Source organism: Mycetomoellerius zeteki, unplaced genomic scaffold (genome assembly GCF_001594055.1).
Source record: "Mycetomoellerius zeteki isolate Tzet28-1 unplaced genomic scaffold, Tzet1.0 scaffold324, whole genome shotgun sequence".
NCBI lineage: Eukaryota > Metazoa > Arthropoda > Insecta > Hymenoptera > Formicidae > Mycetomoellerius > Mycetomoellerius zeteki.
The window spans coordinates 96,548-121,423 of record NW_017257310.1 but is presented as its reverse complement, the minus strand read 5'-3'; the positions used below and the strand labels follow the sequence as shown (position 1 = coordinate 121,423).

At 33.1% G+C, this 24,876-nt stretch overlaps 1 protein-coding gene across 3 annotated transcripts; it reads left to right on the top strand.

The window, feature by feature from the left end:
* Window positions 1-1,770: 1,770 nt before the first annotated feature.
* Window positions 1,771-21,006, top strand: LOC108725086 (homeobox protein Nkx-2.2a). 3 transcript variants are annotated; one of them, XM_018451866.1, is made up of 6 exons: window positions 1,771-2,079; window positions 2,157-2,325; window positions 2,384-2,513; window positions 14,311-14,417; window positions 14,762-14,962; window positions 19,900-21,006. In XM_018451866.1, the coding sequence occupies exons 3-6, from the start codon at window positions 2,431-2,433 to the stop codon at window positions 20,412-20,414; spliced, it is 906 nt and encodes a 301-aa protein (XP_018307368.1). In that variant the 5' UTR covers window positions 1,771-2,079; window positions 2,157-2,325; window positions 2,384-2,430; the 3' UTR covers window positions 20,415-21,006. The 3 variants fall into 3 exon arrangements, with proteins under 3 accessions (XP_018307368.1, XP_018307369.1, XP_018307366.1); XM_018451867.1 differs by having other exon boundaries at window positions 2,166-2,513; XM_018451864.1 differs by lacking the exons at window positions 1,771-2,079; window positions 2,157-2,325; window positions 2,384-2,513 and adding an exon at window positions 11,817-11,914.
* Window positions 21,007-24,876: the final 3,870 nt, after the last annotated feature.

Sequence of the window (24,876 nt, the reverse complement as noted above, 5' to 3'; positions counted from 1 at the left end):
CTTATCTTTCAAGGCATAAATTTTGTGTTGCTCAAAATTATATCAATCTTATACACACTACGATTACAACGCTCGCAATTTCTTTATCCCACCTTTTCGTAAAATTATTAGAGATACCGCGAGCGCGTCCATTTTTGCGACGCAACAACTTGCTCTTATCGCTTTAACCGCGATAAGCAAAGATTAGACCCATATGTCATAGATGTGCTGGATGAACAGATAAATGGTGCCACGTGGCGTTCTGGAAATTTAATGAAAAAATTATACATACGACGACGATATCCGACATCCTGCGATTAAATTGCATCGTGGACTGCATTATTAAATAATTTTTCCACAAATAGTAGTTTTCATCATCTAATGTCATTGATTTTTATGATAACGCCTAACGTGATTTTTCTTACGCAAGATGGTGCCTCCCGCAATAATTACAGTTATTAATATTACGTTACGCGAAGATTGGCTTATCTATGCGAACCACTGCATAAATAAATACAGATAGTGAGGGAAACGATGTTACTTTATCAAGTGCACTCATAACGGGCTTCGTTCGGTAGCACTTGTGGGTAAGCCTTGGATACTTCATCTCGAGGGTCTCTTGTCATTAACAAATTGTATAATGGTACAACTGACTGTCAAGTAGTCAAGAACAATTGGCCGATTACTAGAGCCTCTTTAGAGTTACTGTTCTCAATTGGAATTCGCAACATTGTTATATGAATTTTTTTTATCTCTATGATTTTATGCTGAAATATACTCCAAAGGATAATTTTTGCAGCGATTGACTGTGTATACTGTATTAGTACTGAATCGCTCAACTTGAGAATGAAACTTGGTGATTGTACAAAATATAAATAACATAACAAAGTAACATAATGACAAAATAATATATCGATGATAATAATAATAAAAATAAAAGCGCGCTTGTGTTTGCTGAAGTTACGCTGTGTCAGCATAGCCTAGTAGAAAATCCTAACCTAGCAATGCACGATAAAATCATTTTACACGTGATAGAGATACGGCAATCTACAATTTTCTTCTTTTTTCTTTTTTACAGTTACAAAGTCACAAATGACAGATAAAGACTTTTTGTTTTTTAATCTTAACGTAATTGCACGTACACTGAAAGAAAAGATTGACTGAATAGCATTTTTAATTGATTGCAGCAGCCAATTTTTGATTACGTTAGCCTATCGAAATCGTATATTGCAGATAAGCTAACGCAACCAAAAATTAGCTGCTACAATCAAAAATTGGCTGCTGCAGCCAATTAAAATGCTATGCCATATTTTATCAATTAATTTGCAGACAATCTTTTCTTTCAGTGTACACATAATAATGCAACGCATTTTGGATATATGCAATCTACATTATGTCTATTTATCTATATATCTTTCATATTTATATGCACAATGTGTATAACGTGAGAGAATAGTGTTTTTAACTTGTACTTGATATTATAAAATTACAATTATTATAATATTAATTATATTCGTAAAGCTATTATGCTTTTCAATTTATGAACTCACGATAATAACAAATTAATTATATATAAGAAAAAAAAGTTGTTTTTTTTGAAAATGTATTTAAACATATAAAGCAGGGAGAAATAATTATGCAAATGCATCATCAGAGATCGAGAAAATTTGATAATATTTTGGCCGTTATGATTTCGCAGTAGTCAAACTAATCTATGTAGGATGTTATCACACCGATAAGGTTGCCGGAGTTCCTATCAGGTAGCCATATTTTTGATACAATATATAGGTGATCGATATATTGCCACATAGTTCTCAGTAAAGTTATCACGAGTTGGACGAGTTATAATCTCGGTGTTATTTTCCACGATAATTTTCATTAAATTCCTCTTTCGAGTGTCGAAACGCTTCTTCAATAAATATTTAATAGATAATGCGTAAAGACGTTGGGGAAAAAAGTGAAAATTTTGAACTCACTATATCAAGAAGAACTTTTCTATATCCCGACAAATGGTGGTCACGTTATTACTAATTCGTTACATCTATTTTAACATCGATGAATGCTCGTAAAATCAGTTTTTCCAGAAATTCTTAAAGCTATGTAAGTTAATCCACATTGTATCAAGACTTCCCTTGCGCTTTGTTTAAATTCACCGTAAAATAGGATTTGTGTCACAGTCATTGCAGGAAGATATGCAATGATCCTTCGCGCGAAACACACATCAGAATTTAGAGGAACGTGAGCATGAAATGCGGGGATCTATCCGAAAAAAGATTTACTTATTGAAGCAATAGTCGAAGTCAAAGAATTCTTTTGGCTGTCTTTTCGATGAATCAACCGGCGGAGGTACGTTTTTGACCGGAAAAGCCGCGGGATATTTTTCAACTTTTTGTGTCGTCTACAGAAACGAGCACGTTCGTTGATCGATTTAGTGAAAAAAAAACAAGAAAAATGGCAGCCGGATACGACGATTGTTACGACGCTTCTTGGCATTTGATACCGCCCGATTATGTCAGCAACGAGGAGGATTACAGGTAAAAAATAGCGCGCGCGCGAAAAAGATTTTAGAGATATGTTCTGTATGGAAAATAATAGTTGAGAATAACAGAGTTTAGCTGATTTTTAACTTTTAGTGATTAAAACGGAATTTTAAACGATAACTTTAATTTCTAACTATAAGATACGTGATAAATTAATTTTAAAATTGTTACCGCATGTTACTTTAAATTTAAAATTTAAAAATCTTACAATGGTAAATTTAACGTTATCTATAAATAAATCAGACATCTTAATATAAATCTATCAGATATTTAATCTATCGAGGTAGAGAGATAAGAAGCAAGCTCTGTGAAATCTCAACACACATTTAATGTATTATTTTATGAAAACGAAAACGTCTTCACCATTGATCTCGAAATATTAAAAGGATTACTCGATCTCCGCGTATTTGCGCGGGCAATTAACATATCTGATTAAGCCGATAATACCGGAAACCGGAAGCGAACGTTTAAGAGCAGTCACGCATATCGGTTAGGCGAATCCTTCGGCGTAGAGTGGTACGCCTTGTTACACACTGGGACACACACGAGGAGCGAAAGGGCCGTGTGGTATGCCGACACCTGTTGGTTTCCATCATAAATTTCGGATTAATCGTATTCAGCTACGATATATGGTTCTCCTACTTCCCCGTTCGTTCGTTGCACCTGCGAGATCGCGAGATCGTCGAATCAAAGCACCACCGAATAGACAATTATTTAATTTAATATCGCCATCTAATTCTTGTTTTTATACATGATCTATTCCTACGATCATCTAATTGTTTTCATTACATCTGGATATACCAGTGAAAATCGTGTAGCTAATAAAAACGGAGAATGCGTTTTTTACTATAATATATGTATATACTATTATAAAGTAATGGAAATCACAATGTATGAATAAATGAGTTACTCAATTTTGTTCAAAGAGTTTCACGAGATTAATTTAGATAATTAACGTGAATAAAGTTTTAATTAAAATTAAAGTCAATTCAGATCCTTGATTTTTAACACTGTTTATTTTTCCTAGTTTTTACCTCTTTTAATTTTCTATTATATAGTATAACAATTTCTTCAACTTATCCGATTAGAATATAATCTTTCACGCACTTTACAAATGCGTTTGAAGGGAAATCAAAACTTTCAAGAGTGCAGTTAGCATTTCACACAAAAACACTTTCACTACCTGTGAAAACTGTAAAAAAGAAAAATCATCGTTCTACTATACTTACAATAACATCTTAAGCGGTTCTTAAACGACGTCGGTGGCTAGTGGCTTTAACGAGCCATGCTGAGCCTAAGTCGTGTCTAACAACAACATGCGACTCGAACGAGGGGCTTATTTTGTGGAAAAGAAATCTTCTTCTCAACAGGCCTCTTGAATAAGAAAGAAGTGTCCCTGAAGTGACCCTGGGGATCTACCGTCGTCCGACCAAAGCTAAGTTAAATATTACGTTCATTCATGCTGCTGCAGGGCCCATCACCCTCTTTGTGGCAACTTCATGAATGAACGTAAGATATTCTTCGATCGGTTTCCGCCAAATTCCGCCGGCTTTTCTTTCAGTCAATCTCAATGAGAGAACTATTTCGGCATAAAGAGCACAGTTTTTTTTATTAACTACATTAAATATTTTAAAATTATTATCTTTATTTCATGATTAATAACCATAAGACAAGTCATTCAAGAAGGAAAAATTTCAGTTTAATGGAAATTGTTATGTAATATGAACTAAAGTAGAGAATATATTTCATTCTTTTATCAGCCACTTGTTAAAAATATTTAAAAAAAACATAAAATATTCAAATATTAATAATATGAAACACAATGAATAACTGAATATACATATTAGAAAGTAATTGATTTTTATGTCACTTTTACATTTTTGAAGATCATTATTTGCAAGGATGCAAAATAACATGTTACTTCTCATCCTTACAAATAATGATCCTTATAAAATAATGATCCTTATAAAAAATGTAATAATGACATAAAAAATCGATTACTTTTTAATATTGTATATTAATTCGTTTAATATTATTTCGTATTTAATTCGTTTAACATTACTTAATATTTAATTTGTTTAATATTATTTAATTCGTTTAATATTTTTATTATTACTATCATAAAAAAATCATGACATTTTTATCAAATCGTTATTACAAAGAGGCGAGTAACAATAGCGGCATTACAAGTAACGCGTTACTTCCCATCCCTAATTAATTATTTATTACACTATGTAGTCAGACTTTGTGAAGATATGGAAGTTATTCAACGAAATAATAGATTTTAAGAACTAGAGAATTGTTTGAAATATTGCTCATAAAGAAGTTTTTGGGCGTAAAATATACACAATGATATTTATTGTTATTTTTTACAATAAGTCATATATAGTCCTTTTATCTCGAGGTGAGAAAAAAGATTTGAAAAAAGAAAAGAGACCTTTTCGGTTTTTCTCAAAACCGTTCACAAGTTTATCCAAATTTATTACGCTCTTTAACAGCCACTTGAAGTGATATCCTACAGAGAGACAGAGAGAGACAGAGAGAGAGAGAACAAAAATGTAGAGCATTTTGATAACCTAAGATTAAATAATAATACTCGAATACTAATTTTCAAACCTAACATAGCACACTTTATCTGAGAAACATCCTGAAAACATTCTTAGGACGTTTATTGGACATAGAGTCATTCTTTAGATGCTTTGGACGTCCATAGGGCGTCTTTGTATGAGTGACCACACGCATATTTGTAAGAAATTATCTGCGTTGTAAATGCAATATCATACCTCGAGCAAAAAAGTTTGGTTCCGAGATGGTCAGGGTTACTCGAAAAACTTAACGGAAATTCTTCTTCACGTACCAGCAATAAAATACAAGGATCGTCGGCACGATCTCAGGTGTTTTTCTTTCTGACTGCTGCATCAAAGCAGGTACCGATATTGTGATGTTAATGGTGAGATATCCGGCAAAATGGGTGAATGGCATTCATTCAACGTGGCACGTTTTCCGATTTCCGGGACACCCGAATTCTAAAAATGACAAGATCCGAAGTGTCAAGTGGCTACTCGGCCAACAAGTATTTTCACAAAACTGAGCTTCGACCCTACGTCTCCCTTCAGTTCTAACCATTTGAGGTGAAAAGAATACCTGCTAACATTATAAAATAATATTCTTTTTTTCAAATATTTTATTTTTTATTATATACTCAATATTTGCTAAAAATTAGCACTAAAATATTACATATGAATGTAAACAAAATTATAAATTATTCGAACAGAATTTTTTTAATTCTAATTGAATAATTATTAAACATTGTTAAAAATACAAAGAAAACTTCTTATTAATTAATCCATATTAATAAATCCAATTGTTGTCCCGAAAATTTTGTTTGATATATCTGCGAGTTACTATCCGTAAATTTCATATATATACAATAGTCAGAGTACAAATTTATTGCTTTAGAAAAATTTGCAAAATGTATTTGAATGAATCTATTGTTTAATTACTTAAATTAAAGGTGCGGTCCACTTGACATTACAAATACTTCGAAGCTTTCGTAGCATCAAGTGGGACCGTAGCCATAAGAATAAAATACTGATTATTGTATAGTGTTTAAAAGTGAACACAAAAAATGAATAGTCTAGCAGGATGACCATCCGAGTTAATCTGTTGTTTGAAAAAACAACCCTCTTCTTGATTAAGATCTTCCGATGATTTTCTATTGGTCGTAGACATGAATTTATTTGTCGGATTTTCACAGCATTTCCATTTCGGAAGTACTTTCGCGATTTTTAAAAGAATGTAAAATGGTCGAAGCAGCAGCCGATCACTTCAAATAGAAAGGAAAAGAAAAAGAACAAAAGGATGAACGAGAAAGAAGGGTCTTGGTTTGGCCACCTGGTTAATTTGAACCGCTAGTTAGTGGCAGTAAAATTCTGTGTATTGCAACAATAAGCGATAAACTGTTAACTGCTACATTTTACTAAGGGTTCGAATCACGAGTACTAATACGGAGACAGTGACGATCCCTACAACGTAAAAATGAGGGTTGAGTCAGCGATGAAATCAATTAGTCATAGAAAAAAATTTAAAGTATGTGCCTTTAATAAAATAATGAGCATTAAGATTTTACTTTAAAAAATATTAAATTTCAATAATATAATATTTAATATTTTCAATATTATAACACTTAACACTTTATCACTCAATTTTAACGTAACGTGAATAAATAATATAGTAACTAAAATTTTTATTGATTTCTGGCTGAAATATGATTTATATCTTCCCCCATTAAAATTTCTTATCTATCCCGATGAGAAATAATAATGGAATCGACATCGAATCGACGTTGATTCGACATCGATTCCATTGTCATTTCTCACTGGGATATGAATATATTATTGCAGATAAATTAATACTAAACAGTATTTTCAAATATTGAGTTAAATCCCCGTCATATTGTTTGCACTCGCGCAAGTTTTTGCGTTCAAAAATGTTATTAAAACTAGAAAGCTCGGGAAGACTCCACTCGATCATTGGAGGGTTGCAATAATTCGCGGGCACGACTGCACCGGTGAAGCGACTACTATCCACGGCGGGGGACGGGAGAGAACAGTAAAACAATGAGACGCAGACAAATTGGGTTGCGTGCTCGAAACAAGTTGGCACAGCTATCGCCAAACAGTCGTGGGAGCCCGGCAAATGTTGCTCGATTGCCCCGAGAGCTCAAGACTTCTCCATTTTTTCCCGCCAATGCTCGGAACTTCCTGGACGAGGAGCGGATCGAGGGGAAAGGAGAAATCCGAGAAAAACGACGGATGTCTCGCGGGTCTCTTTCTCGTGTTGAACACGATTCTAACCGAGTTAGACGATGCAATGCACAACGAACCAATGCACGTATCATTTGAGCTCTTAAACTGCCATCCTAAGGTTTTATAAACTATAAGAATCTTATAGCGTAACAATATTTTTCTATAAGGTTGTGGTCTATGAATAGTTTTAATAATTATCTATCAATGTTACACAAAACTGTTATAATATCAATTACATATCACAATCAATTTTATAGAATGTACTCTTTAATCCCTTGTTTATTAAATATTTATGTAACATCATTACTGAAAATAATAGCTAGCTTCTTTTATTCCAAGTACTTTGTAAATCTTTAAATACAAATCAATCTATAACGAATTACATTTTCTATTTAAGTTACTCATATATCAGAATTTTTCATGTAAAAAGTAATTATTGTCATTAATATCATATATATTTTCATTATTACAAATTCATATTATAAATATATTATAATGGTAACAAATAATCACGCACATTTGTAGTATATAATCGTCGCGTTAGTAACTCAACCATAAAATAACTAAACGTCAGCATCTTGACCACTACGGAATACAAGTGTTTTCCTGCTTTCCGGTAGCCGTTAGATTTTATTTCCAGATTATAAATTTGACCAAGACGCGGCTATGAGAAAGCAGAAAAGTCGGGTCCACCCTCTTCCGCACTTTTTGACTTTCTGTATGGTGGAGCCGCGCGATTGTATGACGACCGGTCTGAATAAACCGGAAACTCGCCCCATCGTCGCTCCTGTCCTTTTACCTGTTCCACGTTTCTAAATCGCGCTTTTCGAAACCCCATTTTCCAGCGTGCTACCGTCGGTACGCGCGTGCATTTATTGTGAGTGCCCGCATTCAGGTGCGCATCTCTCTTCTTGCGATTGGATACAACCTGCGATTCCATTCAACGACATCGACGAGTCCGACGAATCATCAATTTCGAAGAGTCGGCTGAACCGGAAGATCAAAAGTGTGATCCCCTGCTTAAAATGAAGCACCCAATATTTCTTAAAATTTAACCATGTTGAGAAATGTTTAAGATAAATTAGGGACTTCAAAGAACGCGGATTGCGAAATTCGTCTCCTTTGAAAGATATTTTCCCACCATAAAAATCTTATTCCTCTTATATTTTTTATATCGTCTTTACACTTATATTTTCTCTTTAGAATTATAAAATACATGGAAAGAACACCTTTACTGGATACAGACTTAAAAATCTAATTTTGTTGGATCATCAAAATCTTTATGTGGAAAGTCAAACGTAATGAGCAACGCAGCAAAAAGTTTTAACATTCTAGTAATCAGCTTGAGCGTCCTACAAAATTATTTTGATGGTTTAATAAAATTTATTTTCAGATTTATATATATATATATATATCTGGCTAAATTTTTAGATCCTTCAGCAAAATCGTTCTCTCCGTGTGATATATGCGATGTATTACGCGAAAAATATTACAAAATATTTTGCAACGCACGATATCTTGACATCTTTGGTAATCAATAATACTGTACGATCCTGACATGTAATATGGCTTCGGTATTACCGCGATAATATTTTATCTGCGATCAAAATGTCGTGAAAAAAGGTCGAAGCGAATTCGATTAAATCGCAGGGTCTGCGAAATTATTTTTATGCGACGGATGATGATACGTGTTGTGCCGAATGATAATCGCAAAATGACCGACTTTATCTACCGCGTCAACATAATAAATGCGTGTCCGCGAATAATAAGTGAGTGGGTGGATATAAAAAAGAAATCAGGTCAGAGTCTTGTCGTTGCGCACCGACATGTCTTTTTTTTCACGCGCGCGAGCATCATGATTATCAGGGAAAAAAAGAGACCTGATCGTCACGGAACGCGCACGTAACAAATGTCTCACTATAAAATTAGCCGTCACACTCTTCGTCTGAATTATGCTGACAGTCTGATTTATTTAACTGTCGCAACAAATTTGACTTTTTATCTGACTACTCCGTCCATTTACTTCTTCGATTTAGAGATTCAGATTGGCATCTTCAATTTGATTTCGCATTTTTTATTGAATTTTTTCTAAGCAATTCTTGAAAGAATTACAATCAATTGAATGAATAAAATTCGTTCAGTATGATTATTAAACTTAGTAAGTACATATGCGGCAAAGAAAGATGATTTCCATACAGCACAGATTATTCCAGCGATATTACAGTAACATTGCAAACGTTGCAGCAATGTTACTGTAAGTTCTGTGCTGTATGGAACTGTAGAATTTATAGAAAGTTTAATTTCAGAGAATTTATAAGATTTATAATATTAATTATCGTATTATTAAATTAATATGTATACGATATTTTATTGCTGGACTATCTCGGTTTTCATAAAATTAAGCATATATCTCCCTTAGTTTCTTGTCCCTTCAATTATACTCGAATTGGCACCCTTCAGTTTTTTGCTCAGGCAAACAAGCCTGAAAGAGGACAGTGAGCCGATTGATCATACGTGTATCTCATTCGCATTTGTGTAACACTCGCCCGTAAGTCGCGACCACGCTTCTAACCCAGTTTTACGTATCAATAGGCAGCGATCTGAGTGCCACGAGGGACGGAGAGGAAAGGGAGAAAATAGGGCGGGGGCAGAGGGAAGGGGCGCGAGTGAAAAATCGAAATGACACAGTAAAAGCACCGCTAATGCTCTTTCACATTAACACTCGACGTAAAGTATGCTCTCGGTGTAAAAAGCCCCCTGATCGATGAAGCCCAGCGATTGGCTCGCTCGCCGAGCTGGATTGAAATCAACCCCCGGGCTGTCGGGCGAGGGTTTCCCGACACGCGACTACCCCATTGGTTGGCCGACGGTTCCACCCCTCGGCAACTTGCCCCGATAACATTACCAGTCGCACAGAGTCTCCCGAGCAAGGGATATCCTTCCCTAAGATCGCTAAAAGTGGCAAAACTTTGCTAAAACACCACAAGTGTGAAACTTTAACACATATGTAAAAAATAACATGGCACGTTTGCCATGAAAAAAATATAGCGATAAATATTTTTAGAATTTTTAGAATTGGTAAATTCTATTCGATTTGCTTATCGAATATCAAGTTATATTTTGGACAAAAAGATTATATCAAATTGTTGCTATTTAAAAAAGTTAGATTTTCTCATATGTGAGGAACTCTTAGTTACTGATATATCTGTAAATGGTCGCAATAAAATCAGTTCATCTCTTGAAAAATTTACAAACACTTTTTGCTTTTCTAGTAATTGTCAAAACTAAATTATTTTACATATTTAAAAATATCAGTTGAACTTTAATAAATTACTTGCTGTTTAAATAAGATAAAACAATTGAACTTTTCATCAGAAATATATTTTCATCATTGTATTTATTTTTTAAATGAGACTTCTAAAGACGATAACAACAATAAAAAAGAAACATTCTCCTATTCGGCGCTTCTCCCGTGGAAAAGCTTCCCTAAGTTACAGCTGGGTGTCGATGGCAGGGAGGGATACACGACGAGGAGAACGAGCTGGAGGGATGAACGAGAAATCCCCGCCTCCACGTAGAACCCGCCCTGCGCTTTGAGGGTGCTTGACAAGCGAAACTGCTCGAGGTAGGGAACACTAGCCGTCAAGTGCTCGTCGAGGACACTCAAAAACTACAAGGAGAGTCCTTCAGCAGCTCCGAAAAGGAATCGGTAGCCTGCCTTTTCGTGCCATTCGAGCAGAGTCGCCTTTCGCGTAATCTGTTAATAGTCATTTGTGATAGTGACCGATAATTGACGAGTGTCTCGAAAAAACGGCATAGGAATCGGTGATTGGATTAATCGGACTAATTATTCGGATATGTGCTAGACTTTCGTTGCACGTATCCGAACTGTCATTGTGTGAAAAATCAGTTATTTATGGTAAAATAGAGATGACAGTGTTGTGTGACAAAAATAGAAGAAAGTGAAGAAGAAAAGAACGAAAATATCATGGGCAGCGGCAATCGTGGAAAAATAGAAGAGACCAGACAGATTTTTATAGAAGAAATTCTACAAATAAAAGTTACTCAAGCCGATCGAAATAAAGAAATATACTATAGAAAAGATATAGTACACATGCATCGTTAATTTTCTTGAAGTAAGAACAGGTAAATTATAAACTAAAAATCTATACACGTGGAAGATAGAAGACAAAAATTTCAATTTTCATCTGTAAAATGCAACGAGTGAAGGTGAAAGAAGAAAAATGTTGTAAAGGAGAAGAAAAAAAGATAGAAAAAAGAAATCTTCGAAATTATTAAACGGAGAGAACTTAATTTCACACAATTTCTGATTATTGAGCAGTTAAAAGAGGAAAGAAAGCAAGGGTTAGAAAACAAATACGTGATGAATTAGAAGAGATTTTTTAAACCTTGATATGTGCCGTCGTTAAAGGGTGTAATATGTGTCGACACTAATAAAAATAAAAATAATAAATTTTAAAATCTCAAAATGGCAGATAAGAATAAGCTTTTACCCTGGCCGTTACTACCGTATTCGGCTAGTCTTTTGAATCACGTCTGGTACAGTCAGCTCGCATTAAACACTAGGTAAATAGAATAAATATAAGATTGATGTGTTTAGTTCTTTTCACTTTATTAATTTTTTCTAAAATTATTTAATTTAAAACAATAATAAAAGAATCGTTGTACGTATTAGATATATTACATCATTATGAATAATAATTTCTTTATATAATTGATTATAAGAACACGCTATATAATTATTGAATAATAATATATAAGAAATAATCAAGTTTCTAATAGATAAATTGAAAAAATTTAGATTTGTCGATCGCGTAATGTAATTTTTTAAATGTCTTTATGCGACGGATTTTTACGACCCTCGAGTACTTACACGTGACTTTATTGCCTTCATTAAGATATATCGCTTATTATCGTGCGATATCGTTGAATATCCGATTGGCTCTTAATGTCCTTGATACTTACTAGAACACTTATTGATTAAACATACACTCAACACCAAAAAATCACCACTAAGTACTCTATGTTTACATGACAAGACGTATATTAAGCTCTCGGTGATGCAACGATTATATAAGATAATATATAATTCAATTGCATTTAATTCATTTCATTATAGCCTAAATATTTTAATTTATATAATATATTACATAATATAATATAGACGCACACAGTATATGAGAAAGAAAGAGAGAATTAGAATTATTTTATTTGATCTAAATATATACTTTGAACTATAAATCTTGACAAATAAAAGTATTTTTTCCAATACTTTTAACATGTATTAAAATAGTTCTGCTTTAAGTTTTGAAGTCTATTATTTTATAGTTCTTTCATTACTATATATTTGTAAATTCAATTCTCGATTTGTCTTTTGTTCAAATGATATTTAACAATGGCTATTATCATTAAGATTATCCGAATACAATCTAAGAAACGAAAATAAACTCACATTTATGTCAATTTGCCCAAGCACATTATGTTCAGACTTTACATATCTATGGACTTTATTAATAATTCTAACATTAGTAATTTGGAATCTATAAACGTATAGAAGTTAATTTATAATTTTTATCTTGTTATCTTCATAAATATCGTACAATAAACAAGATATCACACAATATAAGATATCATGTACAAACTTCACATATTCTTTTTTTTGTAGTTGTCTGATTATTTGGAGCAATCATTTATTCGAATTATCTCTCTAATTCGAATAACTGAAATTCTATTGTAAAGAGAAGTTATTTAGTGACAAAAATCATAATGATTTTCTGATGATAAAATTTAAATAATGTAAAAAATATTATAATTAAAAGAGATTGAAATCGCGGGCGATTTCAACGCTGGTACTTCCGAATAATTATCGGCTCTTTATATTATAAGAAGCTCAATTTATCGGCATCATCTTTCTGATATTTTAATTTGATTTTTGCATAATTAAGTCAAGACGGCATATTAAAATGAATAAGTCAGACTTATGAAGTATTTCTATATGCATTATAAAACTCTGTTAAATAAAAACCGTGTAGTTAACATTCGTCAAAATCACATTCGTAACTGAAAATTAAAACGAGTTAAAACGTAACAAAAAATTGTATTAAATAATTATCATATCAACCCGTCGCAAACTTCTTGTGTCAGAATTTTCAAATAGCAGTCTGTAAAAGAATATGTGATTCCAAAAAAGGTTACTCAAAACATCCGCACTTCGTATCGGGGATGTATTGGAACGCCTGACCGAACGTGACGCGATAATGGCTCGTATGGCTTAGCAAGCCGGCCCAAAAATTTACTTCTATACATAGGTCCGAAGACAGGTTGAATGTGATCAAACGCGCTCAGGTATTGTACCCTTAAAGACATTTCTGTAATCGGGTCCTGAAAAGGTTCCAGAAAACCCGATGGGTTTTTAACGTCACACAGCTTCCGAAACTAGTGACTATCTCGAAAATTAAATCTTACCGTCAAGAAGCGATCTTTGTATGACTCTAGCAGAATCCTCGCAAAATCCGTCCGCAAACACACCTACCTTTGACTTTCATTTAAACTTGCTGCGAATATATGGTATATGTGTTAAAATTAAATATAAAATTAAAATTATGTAATATATTAATTAAACGCTGATAAGTATAATATAATACCAAAAATATATCAATCTATTCATCGCTGTATCTCGAGAGATTAGGAAGAACTAATAGTGATATCAGTATCTGATTTAATAAGCACGTATTGTCATGTGAACAAACTCTAAGATTGCATTAACAACCTTATGAATCGAAAGATGTACATAAATTCGTGATGTATAAAATCATGTTATCTTTATACACCAATTTATTTTTTATGAAAATTCTACAATATGTAACACACACAAAAATCAAAATTGTTTCTTTAACACCATTTATATATACAGTATTTGTTCAAGGCTAAAATTATAGCAATTATATAATTTTTTGTTACAGGCTACTGGAAAGTATGAAAATGCCAGCTAGAACTTCTGGTTTTGCCATCAGCGACATTTTGGAATTAAACGATGCCAAACCGTCGCAAGAAGAATCAGATGTGCAAGGTAATATCAAGTTTATTAGATTACTAAATTAATTAAATTAGATTAACTAGTAATAAGGAAGAACATTTGCTATCTTTATTTTATATTAATTAAACATAATTAAAAAAATATATCTGATATTAATTTGTTGCAAGTTAAAACTAATAAAATTCACAAAATAGTACAGTTTTTATTATTTTAAAATATGAATATATTAATTTTAGTAAAAAAATTCACCTTAATTTAAGTAATGTGATTTTAAAATCAGGAAAACTTCAAAATTTTAGAAATTTCTTTACTATGCACATTTCTACTTGAGTGTAAAAGAAAAAAATTAATAAATTTACTATAATTTTGTGTTCTAGGTACCACAACGGTTTTACCAACGGCTACCGACATGCCGTCGGCTTACCAGCAGTTTCTGGAGCACACAACCGCCATGTTGCAACCTATGCACGCTAATCTGAACAGGGGTGCACTACCACCGCCTCCACCTGGATTATTAGGATGGCCAACTGGACCGACATTATCAACAACGTTACCTCAACCCTTGGAGGAAGTGAATGGTGAGCGAACAAATACAATTATTCTTTATTTAATTGTTTACAAACCGGGGACATACGCGGCAGAAAAATTATTAAAATCCATCGCGTAATTTCGAAAGTGTATTTAATTGTACTAAAAAATAATTATTCTTCCTAAATTTCTTGAAGTGACATCTCACTTCAACACTGAGAAAAAAGATATAGTAGTAAATGGTAACAAAAGAGAAAATTATTCACAAATGGCCGATTATCATTGGATTATTTTGTTAAAATAGCAAAATATAATATTTTTTGTTAGATGAACAAAATTTTTTTATTTAACAGTACAAATTCATTTGGTTACTTACGTTTTGTAAATAACAATGTAAAGTTTAGTTGCCGTTACAAAATAAGTATTCTTTTAGTAATTTCAACAAAATAATTCACTATGGTATAGCGAGGAGCGTTTCGCAGAATTATCAGAAGAGATGGCGTGTCTTCTCGTAAGAGAAATTCGACGTCTACCTGGATAAATTCGGGACGATTAGAGACTAATTTCATGCACTTTTCGATTCTCGCCACATCATGGCCAACCATTTTTTCAGAGCGATTAGTAATCAATTGCTTTAAATCTATTACGTATATACCTTTGCTAAACTAAGGAAGTTAAAAAACGCCAAACATAATTTTACTCTGTAGAAAGTGAGAGATATATATTATTTTTATGTTTTGTTCCGGTAATAAAATGTTCTATTTGTAACTATAAAAGATCTATAAACATTATACAAAACAGTTTTGTATCATTAAATTATTAGTTCATTTAGTAAATTCAACAAATTAATATCGTCTTAGTAACCAACGGTTTGATTGATCATACATCAACAAATAGATTTTGTATCAATAACAAAATTTCGATTATCCATACAAAACGTTTCTCTCAGTGAAAATAGTCACTATTGAAAAAGAGTGAAAATATTTGCACCCTTGAATAAGAATGGCAAATTTTCACTCCTTCTTTTTAGGATGAAATTTCATTCTTTTAGAGTGAGATTCATTTCAAAGAAAAGAAATCTTATTCATTTCTTTTTTAACTAAATCTTACTCCAAAAGATTAAAATCTCATTCCAAAAAAAGAATGAAAATCTGTCACTTTTATTTAAGAGTATAAATATTTTCACTCTTTTTCAATAGTGCAATATTTTCATTCTTTTGGAGTGAGATTTCACTCCAAGAAATTTAGAGAGTTAATCTTTTAAAGAAAATGCGCGTAATAAATAAATTATTTTAATTGCATTATTCAAATCACTTGCACCCTAAGGAATGAGATCTGATCGGCTTCGATCGCTGCAGTTACTATCGTTTAAGACGCAAGTTTTCTCACCCCATTCCTCACTGGTGCGCAGCAGAAAGAACATACACGCGCTTTTGCGGGCGGACGGGGAAGGGGGTGTGAGATGGAAACCCTTATTTATTTAGCACCCTACAATTGGTCCGTGAGGGTTAAGCAGGATCTAATGGTTCTGTAAAAGGTCCTCGTGGGTACCGCACAGCGATTGGTCCACGAAAGAGGACAGATGTTGAATCGGGGACAGATGCGAGAGAGGGGTCCCGTGTCCCCGACCCCCCAAATGAATCGGTATCGTCACGCCCAAAAAATTCGTCGACGACCTATCCCGCGTTGTCGTCTTCTTTTTCCGCAGCCACGGTTTGCACGAGCGAAAAATTCAGGCAACGTGTCAAACCGTTGAGAAACGCATCACGCGCGAATAATTGCGGTCCTGTAGCAGATAAAGAGGGGAGAAGCACGATTGAGTGGATCTCTTTTATATCAGACGTTTACATTGTTCAGTGGATAGCGTATTACACTGAATTCTCTCGAAGCTGATTTATAAAAAGTTTAGACAGAATCAAATACGGCCTGATCAATTTTGAAAAATTGTACGCGCTATAGACCCATGATAGATTCTTTCATCGTCCGTCACATATGTTATAATTAGAATTTCAAACAGAGTTATGTAAAGTTTCTTTTATCCCGATTTTCATATTAAGAAAGAGATTAAATTAAATCAAATTAATCTACTCTTCTCACTAAATTTCTCAATAAACAAGTTCAAGTCCAAATAATATGTTGTACATTTTATAGATTTGTTTTTGTTTCTGCACGAGGATTGCACTAAAACTGAACTGAACTAGTGCAATTCAGAAGTGTAAGCGTGCAAGGCAAGGAATAACAAACGTTCTAGTGCAAAATAAAAATGGCGTCTCATTTGTTTACATGCAAGTATTAAATTCGTGTGATGAAGATGAAAGTATTAATGCAATTCCACCATTAAAAAAATTCTTAATTAAAGATAATGGTGGAAAACTGGCTGCACTAGGTCTGGAGACAGTTCAATGAACTCATGCACTGAGTTCTGTTGTACTAGAATAAAAACAGCGTTGCTGACGCCATTTTAGGAACAGAAAACGCTTTACACTTTAGTATACAACTTTAGTATACACTTTTTGAACTAGCAATCATTGAAGGAACAGAAAACAAACTTAATATTAATAAACAATATGAAAAAGGAGTATAAACCACAACGCAGGTAGTTATTAGCTGTATGTCATATATTAAACTTCACAAATATTCATAAACTATAAAAACATATACGTTTCGGCCAGTATCTGGCCATCTTCAGTATATCATATTAAATAAAAGTAATAAATAATAAATAAAATTCACGCAAAGTATATGATGGAATTTGTCTAATAACTGTAGTCAAAGTGATTTTAAAACTCCGACGAATTTCTGAGTTCGATACGACGCTCGATTTCTTGTCAGTAGATCTTCACGGATCTCAACGCTGATAAGAAATCAAGCGTCGTATCGAATTTACAAGAAAAGTTTCACAACTGTCCAGAAACGATTTGATTCTCCATGAAATATATTGTTAAACACGAAAATCTAAGAGACACGTATTTTTTTAAACGTGCCCTAACTCATGTTTAAAGGATGAAACACCCCTTTGAAAAAGAACGGTATTTTTCTTTCGAGGCGTATATCGTCGGAAGTATAAAAGATAGAATAAAGTTTTTTAAACAAAAGTTGTACAGTTTCAAGAGTACTTTAATGCTGTAAAGAAAAAAAATGTTTTTAATTTTTTTGTTAACAATTGTTAAACATTAAAAAAAATTTTCTATCTTTTATACTTCCGACAATATTCGCTTCGAAATAAAAATACCATTTTTTTTCAAAGGGGTGTTTCACCCCTTAAACATGGGTTAGGGCACGTATAAAAAAATACGTGTCTCTCTTAGATTTTCGTGTTTAACAACATATTTCATGAGAATCAAATCGGTTCCGAACAGTTGTGAAACTTCTCTTGTTAGAAATTCGTCAGAATTTTAAAACTGCAGTCACTTTGACTACAGTTATTAGACAAGTTCCATCATGTACTTTGCGTGAAAAAAAAATTTCATTTATTATTTATTATTTTTATTTAATATGACATACTGAAAATGGCCAGATACTGGCCGAAACGTATGTTTTTATAGTTATGAATATTTGTGAATTTTAGGTCCGTACTCAGAATACGCTTACAACAATGTTAGCGCGCTAACATGCTATAATTTACGTCACGCATATTATAGAATTTCAGAGATAAAAGCACGTTCAATACGGGCCTTAATATATGACATACCTGCATTGTGGTTTTATGCTTCCTTTTCATATTGTTTATTAATATAAACCACGTTAATTATTTATTTTTAAACCTAATATTTGTTTGAATATGAAATGTATACACAATTGTGTATACAAGCACGAGGATAAAGTCAGGAAAGGCTCATTTTTTATAAATAAAGTAAAGAGAACGCGTCATTCCTTCCTTCGTCGCCATCGTGTAGCTTCCTTTGGAGACATTAGTCGGCGGCGAGTATTTAATTGAAATCACAGTACGACTGCGAGCACGATCTAATCTCCCATGAAAATGATATGGTTGATCCCATGGGGTCCAGAGGTATCAAATAGGCTTTATATTGGTTCACACCCTCCCCAAGCGGGTTTCAGGGGTCGCTCACAAAAGCATATTGTACTACGACGAAAGCCAGTATCCCGACGTTGTACATGAAATTAGCCGGTATCTCGGCCAGGTCGTAACATTTACCCACACTTCGCTAAATAAAGTTATTGTATATGTATTTCTCGTAGCATAATTACCGCGTCGAAATGACATTTGCTTCATCATCGTTTCATATTTTACGTATTGTTTAAATTTAATCCTTCATTATGTCGCATTAAATTGCAAATTATATAATAACAATTCGTATATTCAATCGTTTCTATTTTCATGACTAATTAAATAAATTCTTTCATTATTTAGCGTCATGAAACAAAAGTTTAGGTATTGAAATAAAGACATATTATAGAGAGAAAAATTTATATCTGAAAAAGAGGGATGGAAAGAAAAATTTATATCCGAAAAAGACTTCCATGTAAAGTTTAATTTAGGATAAACAGATTACGAGAGTTAACTGTCTAATTGTGATTAGAATAAAGTGTGATTAGAAAAACTATTAAAAAATCAATGCAAGCTAGCATCTGCCGGTAATCAACGTTAAGAGCAATCGATGGTGTTGGCTGAATCGAAATGCAGCTGCAGTTCGTTAACGTCAATCAAGTAATTGAGTCGGTTGATTACTAAACACGATACTTCTGCTTCACTCTATCTAACTATGTATTTTGATGACTACATCAACGATCTACATAAATATAATTCACGAAAAAGTGCATAACAAGGTTAATTTAATTAATCACAAGAGAAAACAAATTTCTTTTTTAATAATATTTTACATTATGTTAAAAATGTAACTTTTCTACAAATAATACTACAAGAAGATTGATGTCAATTACAAAAGAATGCGACAAAACAAGAACCTTTCAAAGATTCCTACAAGAAAATGTCATCTTAATTTCTTTTTTTCCTTTACTTTTCCAGTTCTTCAACAACCGGACTCGACAAGCCCGGCGATCTCGGACATGTCGTTCCCGTCACAACAGGAGAACAGTCACGAGTCATCGAAAGACGAAGAGTCGCAGGACTTTGAGGACGAGCAACAGACTGGTAACGAGACGTCGCAACCCCACGAGACCGAGCATAAGAAACGCAAGCGACGCGTGCTCTTCTCCAAGGCGCAGACTTACGAGCTAGAGAGACGTTTCCGTCAGCAGCGTTATTTGAGCGCGCCCGAACGAGAGCACTTGGCTTCTATCATTCGCCTTACGCCGACCCAGGTGAAGATCTGGTTCCAGAATCACAGGTACAAGACGAAGAGGGCGGCAAGTGAGCGTGTCGAAGCCGGCGGCAGCGGCTGCTCGCCCAGAAGAGTCGCCGTGCCAGTGTTAGTGAGAGATGGCAAACCCTGTCAATCCAAGCTGATGGAACCTACTGCATATCCCGGAAGCGGCCAGGTCCCTATGGCGCCATATATACCACAGAAATATTGGTGGTAAAGTAGTTAACTGAACTGACTAGGATAAAACAACCCAGAGCAATCTGTGGCGATTCACGCTGATCGATAATTATTGCGAAACGATAACAATTCCCGATTAAAATATTGCCGTGAACAAGAAGTCGTAAAGATACGAAGAAGAATGAACAAAGATGAAGAAGAAATTCAAGATGGAAGGTATGAATAATCTTATAGCAGTGATGTTAAAGTGTTAGAAGGTTCGTGATAATGCGATAGTAATAATAAATATGAATTCGATATCATCGACGACATCGTCGATATTATCGTCAACGAACAAATTATAAATAAACTGATTAACAAGTATTAATTGGAAATAATTGACGGAACAAATTTTGGAACATTGGTTCTTAGGTTTAACTTCTCGTGCATATCTCCTCTTGAACGTAATTACAGACATAGACATGTATAATGAAATGAAAAGCTGAATGTTTCTAAGTTTGACAACGTGTTTAACCATCAGGTGTATTTCGAGAAACGTATACAATCGGACTTCTCAAAGTAAAATTGCTTGACGTATGATGTTTTACGGAACAAGTTTTACGAGAGTGTTTAACACGCGCGTCCAACGAACCCGAAGCTAAACTAAAATCAGTCACTACATTCCTAGAAAGATATTTCAAAATTGAATGAATTCGAAATTTTTCTTATAGATATAAGTTTTTTTTTAACTTTTCCTTTCAATATATCTTTCATCCATGTCTTTCAACTTTTTTCGTGACGCTAAAAAATGAAAATTAGAAAATATTTTACGATAGCAATAGATATTTGTTTAAATTGATATATTTTCGGTAAATATTTTATTATTTTTATAAATATGCCCAAAGGAATTTAGCGCATAAACAGTTATAGATGAATAGATCTCGCACATAAAATATAGCAAAGAAACTATAACGAGTTATAATTGTTCTATATACAAGTATATTCTGAAAAAATATTAAAATGGAATTTTTAATGTTCCTCAAGACGAGCGAAGTTCGCGATATATTAATTATACTCTACGACATAATACGTAGCTTTAATACGCAGCTTTAATACGCATACATGATTGTGTACAATTTGAAGTAAACGTTTATCATTAAAGGTACAAGCAAACGCGAAAGATTTAATGTCGCGTCGAAAAGTAGTTCAACGAAGTTAAAGATAATTAAAAAACGCATCTCATAATTCCGCAAGCTTATTAATTTCTTCAACAGAAGATAATTAAAATCTAGGACTGTGACCACTTGAAACTTTTTACAAGTGTTGATATTTATAAACGAATTAAAGACAGTAACGAATATTGTCAGAAACCAAAGATCACTTTCACGTTTAATTAGTTTGACGTGAATAGGTAAATAATTATAAATAAATAGTTATAAATAATTATAAATGTAAGAAAACGCGTAGAGAAATTTTAGACGATACCGATGTTGCGTTCTTACGAAATAAAATATTTGTACAAAACTGTTACCCTTTGCAATGACTCACGTATGTAGATTTTAAATTAGTCCTTAAAGCGTGTGTCGCACGAGAAAGAATATCTTGTAAGTGCAAGGAATTCCAATTTAATCATAAAATGTATAACGTCGTCTAACTTGATACCGCATAACTAAGCATTCACGTGCATTTAATGACTATTTCGAAACAATAGTAAATTACACGAAGATGGATTACTGCCACAACGGATCGATTCGTGGCTCAATTGTGATCCGTTAATTCGATCGTCGAAAAATTTTTACAATGTAGACATTTCTTCACGATTTACACATATAGCTAATGTAAACTATGCACGGTTTTTCTTCATATCATCAAAAAATTCGCATATATGACATTTCTCAAGATTTTCCAGATAAAATTCTATACCTGTAAGATAGCTGTATAATTTTATCATTCTATACTTTCCGATATTTTCCATTTTTCATAGTAGATTTTCATAAAAAAAAAAAGGAAACAGAAGCCAATTTGGGAATAGACCTACAAAATGTACGGAATTTTTGTACAGCTAAATATCTCTGTCGAAATAAATTCAGCTTTGTTAATAATTTCGTTATATACATACGCACTTAAAAAGTATTAAAAGTTTGAGTAAAACGAAAAGAACTTTGCTATGAGAACAACATTTTGTCGATATTAGAATGAACCTTGTAAATCGTTATTTTAAATTTAAAATATTTGAATTTTAAAATAATATGCCTGTACTATATTGATATAGTAATGTTTCATGATATAGTAATGTTTACTATAATACTACAGTAATCAGAGAATTATATGCGAGGTCCTAACATTGCGAGTAATTGCAAGAATATCCAATGTTTCGTCCTTAATTAATTAGTTATAGGTTACTTGTATATATGTAAATTGTGTATAATATATAATAAACTAATATATCAGAAGCATATTTAATAAATCTGGATCTTAAGATATCAAATTTTCACTGTTCGTTTTTTTTATCAATTTTATCACCAGAAAAATAATCCATGTCTCCCCCCCTCTCTCTCTCTCTCTCTCTCTTTAAAAGAAGAAAACGTATTTAAAAAAGAGAATCAAAGAGAGATTTGAGATTCATATTTTGCCATTTATTAAAAAACTGTTTTTTAATAAATAATTTCTCTCTCTCTCTCTCTCTCTCTCTCTCTCTCTCTCTCTCAATACGAGATTCTTAATATCAAAGTATGTATAAGAATTACTTAGTTTTTGTTTCAATATTAATAATATGTTACATAAATTCTATTACAAAATTCTAAACAGTAAAAATAATTTTCTTTTGCACATCATTTACAAATATAATTAATATAAAAAACATGGCAGAAGATTTAAAGATTTCATTCTAATATCGTGTTGTTTCTTTTAATAAAGAATATAATGAAACAATACATTTGAAACAATATCATTCTTTTCTCTTTCTCTCTCTTCCTCCCTTTCCTCGATCGTTCTAGAACCGCTTCCCTTTTTTCAGGACACGCCGGAAGTCCACATAGCTTGAGTGACAAGCTTCCGGTTTCCGTTTCCGAGCAGCCATCTTGTTACCGGTTTAGATTTCCTGAGGGCGCCCCATCGAGTCTCGATGGGGATCACGTTTGACTTCTGCGACCCCCAGAAAAACTATTCATTATTTGCATTATGACGCCACATACGTGCACTCGATCGACAAGAAATTGATAGAGAATTTAAATTTCTTATCTTATAATTTCCTTTCGCGATTAAAATAATCGATCCCCAATCACGATATCTTATCCGATTCCAGTCGTAAAACGCGATTGATATCTTCGGGGAATTTTATTAATCAGTTGAGTTTCGCAAAAAAATGATAATATGTCAAAACAATTTTATTGCCTATATCTATACGAATTATCAAGCGATAATCTGTCATGAAAATTTTTATCTCCTGCAACTTAAATTATATTTAAGAAAATCTATTATTAAATATAAATAAATTATATTTAACTATCTATTTATAGATGTATATGTTCTACCTTTTTTATAATTTAAAATTAGAATATTAAATATCATAGAGAAAGTTGAAAATTAATCACAAGCTCAATTTTAATAGCCAGATTCTTTTATTAATTTGAGAGATCAATTTTTTTCTTAGCAAAAATGTTGTGCGGGAATTATTACTTATCACAATTATGTCTGTGTGTATGAGATAATTTTTAATATTAAATTAAAATGTTACCAATAAAAATTTACTAAAAATTATGAAATATTGTTTTCTGATCGATTTGGTCCTGATCGACTTGGTATAAAATATAAAGTGCAGAAAGGCGTTTTTTCACGCTTAACATGATAATTATTAGTGTCTCAATTTCTGATAGGACAAAATTTTTAATTCGATTCTAAATTCAAAGAACCTCATTAACACGAAGATCGCAGGTCATATATTATATTGCAAGTTGTTCGTATATTATATTGCAAGTACATGAACCGTGTGAGACATAAATTAGGATGCACTTAGGAATATCTATCGCTGTTCCACTTCTATCCGAACAGGACGATACAAAGGATTTCTCTCCGCGTCCCTTATCTCTCCGTCCCGCATCACGGCGGATGATGTAGCGAGGTAAATGGAGTGGACAGCGGGCAGCATATGCTTTGTGGCGATTTCTCCTGCTACTATGTACAAAACGAAACTGTCCCCACACATGTAGAATATTCCGAGCGCGAACGGCGATGTGCGCGAAATGTCGGCGGTGCGCCGAACCGGAAGCGGGAGATAACATTCAACCCGCTACCGAGCCCGAATCCATGATTTATATGACCAGCCGTAATCTATAGATTTGGACATAGTCCACCGACTTTTACTTTACGTACCTACCGCGGTTGGCAAGGAACATGTTTTACTACACGCTTAGTGCACGAAATCAAGATTTGACCTAATAAACTTTTAGTCAAATTCTATCTTTAGAAATATTTGTTATTTATTCTACAGATTTTAGCTCTTATATACTTTTAGTAGATATTCT